The sequence below is a fragment of the Schistocerca piceifrons genome, chromosome 4 (genome assembly GCF_021461385.2).
Source record: "Schistocerca piceifrons isolate TAMUIC-IGC-003096 chromosome 4, iqSchPice1.1, whole genome shotgun sequence".
NCBI lineage: Eukaryota > Metazoa > Arthropoda > Insecta > Orthoptera > Acrididae > Schistocerca > Schistocerca piceifrons.
The window spans coordinates 166,494,900-166,507,075 of record NC_060141.1 but is presented as its reverse complement, the minus strand read 5'-3'; the positions used below and the strand labels follow the sequence as shown (position 1 = coordinate 166,507,075).

Below are 12,176 nucleotides of genomic sequence, written 5' to 3'. Positions count from 1 at the left end.
GCTGATTCCTGCACAGTAGATTTCTAGTCTCCAGAAAAGTCATTATACTCGAACATAATACGTGTTCCAAAATTCTACAACTGATCGACGTTAGAGACATAGGTCTATAGTTCTGTACATCTGTTCAACGTCCCTTCTTGAAAACTGGGATGACCTGTGTCCTTTTCCAATCCTTTGAAACGCCACGTTCTTCTAGAGACTTACGGTACACCGCTGCAAGAAGGGGGCAAGTTCCCTCGCGTACTCTGTGTAAAATCGAACTGGTATCCCATCAGGTCCAGCGGCCTTTCCTCTTTTGAGCGATTTTAATTGTTTTTCTATCCCTCTGTCATCTGTGCGACAATCTAGAGGAGGAACTACAGTGCAGCCTTCCTCTGTGAAACAGCTTTGGAAAAAGACATGTAGTATGTCGGCCTTTAGTCTGTCGTCCTCTGTTTCAGTGCCATTTTGGTCATAGTGTCTGGACATTTTGTTTTGATCCACCTACCGCTTTGACATAAAAGACCAAAATTTCTTAGGATTTTCTGCCAAGTCAGTACATAGAACTTTGCTTTCGAATTCATTGAATGCCTCTCGCATAGCCCTCCTCACACTACATTTCGCTTCGCGTAATTTTTGTTTGTCTGCAAGACTTTGGCTATGTTTATGTTTGCTGTGGAGTTCCCTTTGCTTCCGCAGCAGTTTTCTAACTCGGTTGTTGTACCACGGTGGCTCTTTTCCATCTCTTACGATCTTGCTTGGCACATACTCATCTAATGCATATTGTACGATGGTTTTGAACTTTGTCCACTGATCCTCAACACTATCTGTACTTGAGATAAAATTTTTGTGTTGAGCCGTCAAGCAATCAGAAATCTGCTTTTCGTCACTTTTGCTAAACAGAAAAATCTTCCTACCTTTTTTAATATTTCTATTTACGTGAAATTATCGATGCAGTAACCGCTTTATGATCGCTGATTCCTTGTTCTGCCTTAACTGTTTCAAATATTTCGAGTTTGTTTGTCAGGAGAAGGTCTAATACGTTATCGCCAAGAGTCGGTTCTCTGTTCAACTGCTCAAGGTAGTTTTCAGATAATGCACTTAAAAAAATTTCACTGGATTCTTTGTCCCTGCCACCCGTTATAAACGTTTGAGTCTCCCAGTCTATATCTGGAAAATTAAAATCTCCACCCAGAACTATAACATGGTGGGGAAATCTACTCGAAAAATTATCCAAATTTTACTTCAGGTGCTCAGCCACAACACCTGTTGAGCCAGGGGGCCTATGGTGACATCCAGTTACCATGTTTGAGCTTGCTTTAACCGTGACCTTCACACAAATTATTTCACATTTCGGATCTCCGTCAATTTCCTTCGATACTATTGCACTTTTTATCGCTATAAACACGCCTCCCCCTTCACTGTCCAGCCTGTCTCTGCGGTATACATTCCAATCTGAGTTTAGAATTTCTTCAAAAACATGGATTATTTCAGCTGCGGTTTGCCTCAACAGAAAAAATTTATCATTATAAGTTTTCACATACAAACGGAGGTTGTTATAACCAACCAATGTCTTCGTCTCACAACATACCTCTGAGCAGCCGCGCTTCCTTCTTAGAAACCAAACCACAGAACAGACATATAAGTCATGCTGTACGCTCTGGCCGTGTTAAATTCTCACCGGTGGAGCCACCGCTCACCCCAAAGAACGTCGTTAAGACAGTCCACCACAGCTGATCCGGAAATGACTACTGTACAGATCTCCACCAGTGGCCACAGGCTATCACAGCAAAACTGCTCGCGAATTAACAGACGCGTAAAACATCAGGAACTGGAAGTTGACAATTTGTAGAGTCCTGCGAGCGGATCAGGATGCGAGGTGACGCTGCCTCCAGTTGTAACGTGACTCGTCCAACTCGTAGACCTGGTGCGGTTGAAGCGGTATTGAAGAGCATATTTCGTGACAGGTGGATTGGTTGTCGAAGCACCATACCATGGCCCGCATGTTCACTGGATCAGACGTCCCCGGATTTCTTTCTGTGGGGAAAGTTGAAGGATATTTGCTATCGTGATCCACCGACAACGCCTGACAGCATGCATCAACGCATTGTCAATGCATGTACGAACATTACGGAAGGCATACTACTCGCAGTTGAGACGAATGTCGTGACACGTATTGCCAAATGCATTGAGGTTGACGGACATCATTTTGAGCATTTATTGCATTAATGTGCTATTTACAGGTAATCACGCTGTAACAGCATGCGTTTTCAGAAATGATAAGTTCACAAAGGTACATGTATCACATTGGAACAACCGAAATAAAATGTTCAAACGTACCTACTTTCTGTATTTTAATTTTAAAAACCTACCTGTTACCAACTATTCGTCTAAAATTGTGAGCCATATGTTTGTGACTATTACAGCGCCATCTATCACAAAGTGAAAAAAGTGGTTCAACTAAAACATTTATTTTTCTTTACGTACTACGCGAATATGCAATAAAAATGGGGGTTTCTGTTTAAAAAAACGCAGTTGATATCCGTTTGAACTATGGCAGCGCCATCTAGCGGGCCAACCATAGCGCCATCTGGTTTCCCCCCTTCAAGCTAGACGAGTTTCGTTCTTTGTAGTTTTTTCGTTTGACGTTTATTTTGTGAGATATTTGGCCTGGTCACGATCAATGGACCACCCCGAATAGGCTCGCACGACGCGCCACCCACGCGATCACGCGCTGTCCTTCTGACCTCGGCTCTTTCCAGAAGTTCCTATGTTGCTGGTCACGTAGCCCACACCCTATCACAATAACGCAGTTCCTTCTGCTTCCTAGCGCCCCCCGCTAACGTTATGTTACTCCTTTGCTGGCACACCTCGTGCAACATTATACCCTCACTATACACTCTCAGTACTCCACGCTACTCATTTGCGACACATACGGGACAAGTTATAACAGGGGACTTTCAATTTGTAAAGTGATTTTGATTGCTATGACTGAGTCCACTGGCTTGCGATCTCACAAGGTGCTTGTGCCTTCGGGAGCTAATGTACCAAGTCTGAAGAGACAGTACAGTCCTCTGTTATGCCAGCGTTGCCTGGATCTCCGCCCCCACCAGCTTTTACAAGGCCCTCCAAATCCTTGAACGCCATGTGTTTCGCCTTGCCTTCTGTATCCGCCTTTCTTCCCCCACACGACTCCTGTATGAACTGTTCCCCTTCCCCCACCTCCTCCTGTTCCTCCAACATCTCTGCATCCTGTACATTGTCCGCAGACTTGATCCCCCCCTCTGGTTTCCTCCTTCCTCTCCACCCCCCGCCCGTTGCCGCGCCTCTATCGCTGTATCCCTCCCTCTCTTCACCTCCACACCCTCCATCTCCTTCATCAGGGCAATTTCCAGCGCCTCCCCCTCCCAGATGATCAACTTCGCCGTGACATCTACCCTTCCTTCCAACTATAACCTGGCCTTGTTCCGCCCCCCCCCCCTCCCCAGGCCCCCCTTTTTCGTCTCCCCTCCTTCTCCCAGAGCGGATTTTCCTTCTTCCCCCCCCCCTCCCCCTGAGACCCTGCACCCCATACTTGCCTTTTTCCTTCGCACATCCCTCCCTACCTGGCCCTCTTCAGCGCGCCCACCGCCCATCTCCCCCCCCCTCTCTTCCCCTCCCCCCTCCCTCCCTTCTTCCGGTCTCCTCATCTCCTTGCACCTGGCAGATCCTCTGTTTTGATCATCGTCAGTGTGCCACGGCAGTGTTGTGTTTAGTGCTGTTTCTCCTGTGCGTCAAGAGGTGTGATTTCAATTGTGTACTGCCTTGAGGTTCGCTGTCAGTGTTTGTTATGTGCTACGCCATCCGTCGATACTTTTTATGCTCTGGTCATACTGTGCCTTGTGTTCTTTTAACTGTCGCAGTGTGTGGCTTTTTGTGTGTGGTACTTTTTTACAGTTTTTTATCTCCATTTTACAGTCGCCCCTTTTTTGTCTATTGCCTTCCATGATGTCCCCCCTTTTTTATATCTATGTTCACCATATTCTCTCCTTTGTATAATTTTCACTGTCTTCTATTGTTTGTTCTATGTCTTTCGGCTGAAGAGCAGCGCATATGCTGCTGCCAGCTTGCCCCGATGGGGAATTGAAATACAACAAAGAAAAAAAAAAAGACGGTACAGTGAAGTTGCATGGCGGCGTGTTGCAGGCCACGTGGAGGTGCTCAACTACCTGCTGAGCCGGAGGCCCGACGTCGAGGTGGACGCCCGCAACGCGCTCGGCTTCACGCCGCTCATGAAGGCCGCGCTGCAGGGCCGCACCAAGTGCGCCAAGCTGCTGCTCTTCGCAGGTCAGTGCTCAGCAGACAGCGCCTAGCTGTAGCAGCTCTTTTTCTGTTTTCGCTTTTTCGTCTAATAGGTGAAAGTTTGATTTTGTTTTTTACACATTGACTGTCATTGAAGGGTTTTACTTTTATTTAATATTGTCCCGGCTAAGTATCAGTTTGATTACTTTTAAAACCCAATGTTAAACGTGGGTCACAACACGTGTAGTCTTCCCAACTCTGAGAGAAAAAATCTTTAGTAGCTTTACTACCAATGTTTACAGACGACGATACTTTAACCTTTCGTTCAATTGTTTTAGTTACGAATCGCTAGTTTGTTCTTGGCATAGATCACGTAACCTTAAAGTTTATTAATCTAAGTTAAATTAATGTTCAAGACTTGTATTATGTTTCAAATTAACAACGTCAGTTTATTGACAAGAATTATTAATAAATAGGTTCACTCATACGATCTCAATCAAGGAAGTTGTTTAATTAGATGTCTAAGTAGGATTCCCGCTAGCATCAGAGGTGTTAGATAATATCCTGTCACTTTCGGTAAATAAGCTATTTCTATTTAACATCCGCAAACTGACATTAACTATGATCACTAGTCGCGTGGAGTTAAAGTTTCCCACTATCACAATTCAAAGTCCGAATCCGGTTAAAATTCTCAATTCAGTAAAGCGTTTAAATATTCACACGAATTGACATTAAAGCCAAAGAGATTACTATTCACCTTCACGTTTATCTAATCTGATAAATGTCAAAATTAAAGTCTTGAATTGACAATAGTCAAAAACAATCTCGTCACGATCTATTCTTGATCCCCGTTTAATAAAGTCCCATTTGTTGTTCTCTAAAGCTGTACGTCCTAAATACTTCCGAACTAGAACAGACTAGAGACTGGAGTATCGTGATTACAACGTATGGCTATTTATACTTCAATAAACACTATCTTTTGTGTCCAAGACCTACGTTCTATGACTATAATATTGAATTTCTCACGTATTGGAATAACTAATATTTTAATATTTTCTACTGTTTTTCCCCCTTCCCATGTTTCTAAAATTTATAATTAAATATTCCTTTTCTTTTCTTTTGCTTTCTATACTAGATATTCCCCTCTATTTGTTTTTTATTTATTTTTCGTAATTACTACTTGTGGAGGGACTTGGGTCATTTTGTGAATTGATATTTTAAGGACATGGGAGCTAATTTGGGAGCTATTTTTGTTTTTTCAAGACCGAGAGGCGCTGTAGGTGTCACATAGCGTAGAGTGGAAAGGAGCCTGAATAATCTAGCGCATCTCCTTGTCCATCACACAGCAGCGGCTGTCCTGAATTTCAAGCAGTCGTGTATGTTGTACAACAGGTTTCTGTATTGAGCCTTTTTTAGGGTTCCATACCTCAGTCGCAAAAAAAAAACAGAACTCTTATTGGATCATTTTGTTGTCCGTCTGTCTGTCCGACTGTTAAAAACCCTTGTTCTCAGAGGGTATAGGCGTCGACGTGAAACTTACTGAGCTCTATGGTTCCTTGTCGGTATAAAAAAATTTAAGCTTTTGCGTCGTTGCAGTCAAAAGATGTCACATATTTTGACACTCGCAGAGTCACCCATCAAAACCTGTAGGGTACTTCCCGTTGACCAAGGACCATAAAATTTGGAACAACTAAACGACCAAATCCGAAGATTGGTGGTTTGCATTTATAACACACGAAAAAAAAAAAAAAGATTTCTCATATGTTATCCGATTGTCTGTCTATCCGTCCGTCTGTTACGGCCCCTTTTTCTCAAGAACGGGTAGACGTGTTACGTTCAAATTTATGTCGCATAATAAGGTGTATAGTCCTTTGGTGATGTAACAAATGTAAGCTTCGGAGGTTCGAGTCCTCCCTCGGGCAAGGGGTGTGTGTGTGTGTGTGTGTGTGTGTGTGTGTGTGTGTGTGTGTGTGTGTTGTCCTTAGCGTAAGTTAGATTAAGTAGAGTGTAAGCCTAGGGACCGATGATCTCAGCAGTTTGGTCCCATAGGAACTTACCACAAATTTCCAGATACCAAAAAATAGGCTACGGCTGTTTATGTCACATACTTCGATATTCGCAAACTCACTCATCACAACCTACAGGCTACTTCTCGTTGAACTCGAATCATGAAATTTGGCAAGAGGTAAGATTTCATAGTACAAGTAAAGGAAAACATCTGAAAATTGTTAATTCGTAATCATATGGCCGGCCGGAGTAGCCGAGCGGTTCTAGGCGCTACAGTCTGGGACCGCGCGACCGCTACGGTCGCAGGTTCGAATCCTGCCTCGGGCATGGATGTGTGTGATGTCCTTAGGTTAGTTAGGTTTAAGTAGTTCTAAGTTCTAGGGGACTGATGACCTCAGAAGTTAAGTCTCATAGTGCTCAGAGCCATTTGAACCATTTCGTAATTATATGACACGAAAAAATATTTTTTGCCATTTGTTATCCGTTAGTATGTATTTTCTTTTGCTGACACCCCATTTCTCAGGAATGGGTAGACGTATATCTTGCCTCTATCGACATCCATAAAAAGCAAAAGTCGTCGAGATTCTAGATTTCCAGTACGAATTAACTGTCTGCACAGGATGATTCTTACTAACGTTTCAAACAATCCCGAAGCGACGCAGATGACGCAGAGACAAGTCAGGAAATCCCTCAAACATAGATAAGAGCTGTTGAGCATGTGACACTCACATTCGGGAGGACGATGGTTCAAACCCGCACCCGGCCAACCTAACTTAGGTTTTCAGTGATTTCCCTAAATAGCTTTAAACAAATGCCGGAATGGTTCCTTTGAAAGGGCCCGGCCAATTTCCTTCCCGATCCTTGTCTAATCAGAGCTTGTGCTCCGTCTCTAATGACCTCGCTGTCAACGGGACGTTAAACACTAATCTCCTCCTCCTCCTCTTCCTCCTCCTGCTTCAAATGGCTCTGAGCACTATGGGACTTAACTTCTGAGGTCATCACTCCCCTAGAACTACTTAAACCTAACTAACGTAAGGACATCACAGACATCCATGCTAGAGGCAGGATTCGAACCTGCGACCGTAGTGGTCACGCGGCTCCAGACTGAAGCGCCTAGAACCGCTCGGCCACAACGGCCGGCCCCCCTGCTTCAACACGTAACGTTACCAGATGATGTAACTCGCTGCACGTGCAGCAGTTCGGCTTGGGCGCGAAGAGATGATTGAGCAATGTGGTGCTTGCATTCGAGCAAACGGTGCAATCTGTGAACATGTTTCGTAAACGTGATCTATTGTAAACGTAGAAGTTATAAAATTATTGTCCTCGCGATAACCAAGTAAAAGCTGTTCTTATTTTGTGTTTTGTTCCTTTTGTCCCTTTTTTGTGTTGACAGACGTTATTTAGTAAAAAAAACCCAGGTCATTTACTGTTTCGAAAGCTTGTACTCATTTACTTGTGACGCAGTATGTAGGTACTTTGCAACAGATCAGCGGAGATGTGCGAGACCGGTAAATAAAATAACAAATCTTACCTCAATATAAACACATAACTACTCACGCAATGAAGAAAATACTGCCTGCCGAACGCAGGACTCAAACCGTGATCACGTGCTAAAATCGTGCATGTAGCCCTGGATCCAGAACGAAGTGATTACTTGGGTTGGGATTATGAGGTGTGACAGACCGATTGACTCAACCGCTGCACGTGCGGTGAGGTACGTCATATGGTGACGTCACATGTCCAACATTTGTTATCCACTTTTGCGGTATTTCCCGACATTTGCGATCCCATGTGTCTCATATTAAATTACTTGTCTCAGCGTTATTTACGTCGCTTCAGAGGTTTCTTAAACGTTAATAAAGATCACCCTGTGTACATAAAGTTTGTACGGAACCCTCGGTACGCGAGTCCTATTCACACTGAAACTTCCCAAACTTCTGCGTTATTTGATACTCAGACAACTGAGTAAAACTGAACGTACTCAGACAGTTTTCTCTTCACTTATTCTGATCATTTCTAAACTGACACACAATATTTTAGCGCAACGCAATCTGACTTTTAACAATCCCTACAAAAGAATAGGCCTGACTAACAATAACCTATCCTTCATGAGTCACTTACCTCACCAAAATCTTCGTTACTCGAACTCCTGGAATACAGCGAGCACTAATACTGCCAGATAAATAAAAGTTCTAACTACTGAAGGCACTAACTACTGCTAGGCATATAGTTAGCAAATGAAAGAGTTTGATAGAGAACAAACAATGTGTTTACCTTAATAGTGTTCAAAAGTCAGAAATATATATAAATTCGTGACATCCAGTTCGACAAATTTCCTTTTTCTGACGGAAACATGTCAGATCGTCCGCTCATATTACATCTCGCAACTCTGGCATCTCTCTCGCTACATCCACCACTGCTGGCGGCTCACCTCCAGCTGCCCAACGCTACGCGCTGTCCGCATCCAACTGCCCGACACTACACTAACGAATAATCCAACATTGAGACCAACCAGCCACAGACTGCACACAGCGCAGTCCGCGATTTCAATACAGAGCGCTACGTGGCGTTACCAACATAAAAACCTACACAGCCTACTTACAACACTTGTCCGGATTTTCTTTTTATTCGACGATTTGTCGAACTCTTCTTCATCGTTGCGTCCCCCAATTCAGAGTCAGTAGTAGTCGTAGTAGTTGGAAAACTTTGGGCAATTAGCCGGCCGCTGGTGGCCGAGCGGTTCTAGGCGCTTCAGTCCGGAACCGCGCGACTGCTACGGTCGCAGGTTCGAATCCTGCCTTGGGCATGGATGTGTGTGCTGTCCTTAAGTTAGTTAGGTTTAAGTAGTTCTAAGTTCTAGGGGACTGATGACCTCAGAAGTTAAGTCCCATAGTGCTCAGAGCCATTTGAACCATTCTGAACTTTGGGCAATTAGTGTGTTTGTGTTCGGCCTCTGACAAAGTAACAGATCTAACAAAAAAAGAAACTGTATATACTACTGCATTAGCCATTTCTGTAGATAATGAATGCAGAGTTCCGTTGACACATGTTGTTTTAAGTTGTGTGATGAGGCAATTCTGAATGCGTGGAAGAACCGTCAGTGATTTCTCGGAGAAACCTGTCGAAATATAGAGTGAAAAAAGAGGGAAATAAGTAACAGTGTTGCCACATGCTACTGTTAGAGCTGATGCGGAATTTGTTACAATAATTATTGGATACGAAAATATTAATGAAGCACTTCCATGAAACACGTAAGTTTTCTACAACGCTTGCTCTCACGGCGATATCCATTAATAAAATATTCTCGGGTTTCAAGTGGTTAACTGCCCACGAGCTTTCGATAGAGATCTCCTCTGCAGGTGTCAAGTGGTTGACTGTCGTGTGAATGCCGCTGCCGTGCTTATATAGCCGTGCCGCTACCAATGATGTCACTGGTGCCTAGTCCCGCGCCATATACAGCAATGTTTTGATGGCTCGCCCGCCACGCCCGCTTCAACTCCCCAATCAGAGGATCTGTGGCAAAATAAATAAAAATTAAATTTATTGATTTTTCGAAAAGAGAAAAAATTATGGATATGGAACTGTAACATTAGAATTTTTGAAAGGCTTTTTTACGGACTGTATTGACCGGCTTGAATGCGGAAATTTGCCTGTAATATAATTACAATTCCGATTAATTACATTGTGAATTCTACGGCATTGCTGATTTAATCAGAGTTCACACCTTAGACGTAGAATTAGTTCAAATGGTTCAAATGGCTCTGAGCACTATGGGACTTAACATCTGAGGTCATCAGTCCCCTAGAACTTAGGAATACTTAAACCTAACTAACCTAAGGACATCACACACATCCATGCCCGAGGCAGGATTCGAACCTGCGACCGCAGAGGTTGCGCGGTTCCAGTCTGAAGCGCCTAGAAACGCTCGACCCACTCTGACCGGCTAGAATTAGTCCTTCTGCCACAATATTAATTCATTAGTCGCCATCGATGTTCTTCTCTTTGTTGACCGTGTGTATCTTCCTAAGTCGGCATCGGTTTAATTCGCGAAGACGGTAGAAACCAAGGAATACAATGCTGCGTCGCTTTAAATAATTCTCGTAAAACTTAGATACTTCTCACTATTTTTTTTCACAAGACAATAAGACTTGCTCTGCTCATCGCACAAACCATAAATACTAACAACTTTCCGCACACACCAAAAATTACGTCCATCCCCTACAAGGTAACAATCGAAAGTGTATCTTAACTCCTTCTTGGAATATGAAACAAAAGAGAATCCAATATGAACATTACAGAGATTATATTCTACATCCCTCTCAATTTAATCTTTGGAGCGGACTTTGAGGTATTGTATGTCTATGCGTCGGAATGTGTCATTACAGATCCCAGGTCGTACTCATCTGCAGTCTACCGTCTTTACTGAGGGTGTTGTCTGATATTTTGGTCTCTGTTGCTTCATGTATTACGATATCCCAGAAGCCGTTGATCCGTTTAGTCATAGAAATATCGTCGAATGCAGTTCGGTGTCAATTTACCAGTGCAAGCTCCGCTACAGCTGATTTTTCGGGATAGCGTAGGCGTTAACACCTTTCATGTTCTATGCAACGCTGTTCAATAGTGCGGACAATCTGACCAACATAAAACTGCTCGATCCACACGGTATTTTGCGTATTCCAGGTGTTCTGATACCTACATCATCTTTCACAGGGATAGCGTAGGCGGAAACACCTTTCACGTTCTATGCGACGCTGTTCAATAGTGCCGACAATCTGAACAACATAAAACTGCTCGATTCACACGGTATTTTGTACATTCCAGGTGTTCTGAGACCTACATCATCTTTCACAGGCTTCATTAGTTGCCGGACCTTTGCTGGGGGCCTGAAAATTGTACAGATTTCATGTTTCTTCAGTATGCGGCTAATCTTCCCTGGTATTGAGCCACAAAACGTTAAAAACGCAATCTGTTTCGTGTCTTCTCCGGTGGTCTTTTGCATTCGCGGCTAAGATGAAACTGTTTGCGAAGTTTGTCTCCCATTAGCTCCGGTTGTAGCGAGCCTCTTAATGGAGCATTTTGAGGACATCGCCTTGGACACGGCTCCTGCAAAGCCTAGTTGTTTTTATCGCTACGTCGACGATACCTTTATCATATGGCCTCTTCGACATGAAAAGCCTGCTATTATATGTATGTTACGCGTTGTAATTTCATCACTGTGCTACTTATGTAATGTGTGGTTTTTTATGTAGAATACATTCTTACGTTCCTGTGGAAAGTCCAACGCATTCTTTACATTTTAAATGTAAGCCTCTACTTGACACCTGATTCTTTTCTTCTAAACTTCCATGTGAGTTTGCAAAATAAATCTGTAAATTTGGTAGGTAAAGTGAGCCAGTCTTTAATATAGTGGACTCTTGTTTGCAAGGAGTTGTGCTCGAATTTACCTCTCGCCACCGTGATTTAATTTTCCCATTTTTCATTGAAACATACCATGCTGACGTAAGAATGCTTTGTTTTAGTAGCGCATGGTCAGTTTTTTCGTCCATCTTTGGGAAAACAAGCAGTTGTCCCGTTTTTAATTATGACTTTAATCAGCACGACCCGTGGACCATCTCTAAATCGAGGGTCTCGTATGTCGTTCTTTTCAAACAGTCTTTCATTATTCAGTGCAAATATTCCAAACATCACCTCAGCTGTATAGAAACAGCGACTTCAGTAATGCTGTTCACCATAAATAATTCTTGTAAGTGAAATGCATGTCAAGCAGTGCTAGAGAAATCGTGGAGAGATCTAGTTTGAAATCTCTAAAATGAGATCTGAAGAATGATATGATTGTCATCTTATTGCAAGTGAACTGGTAGTTCTACCACATGATTAGATGATCAACTGGTTGGAAACGATTATTACTG

General features: G+C 43.1%; 1 protein-coding gene across 1 annotated transcript in view; it reads left to right on the top strand.

Annotated features, from left to right (window-relative positions):
* Positions 1–12,176, top strand: part of LOC124795694 (ankyrin repeat domain-containing protein 33B-like) — a 123,679-nt gene that overhangs the window by 77,600 nt on the left and 33,903 nt on the right. Inside the window, exon 3 of the mRNA XM_047259775.1 lies at positions 4,165–4,305. Coding sequence (XP_047115731.1) covers positions 4,165–4,305 — 141 coding nt within the window. The remainder of the gene's footprint in view (positions 1–4,164; positions 4,306–12,176) is intronic.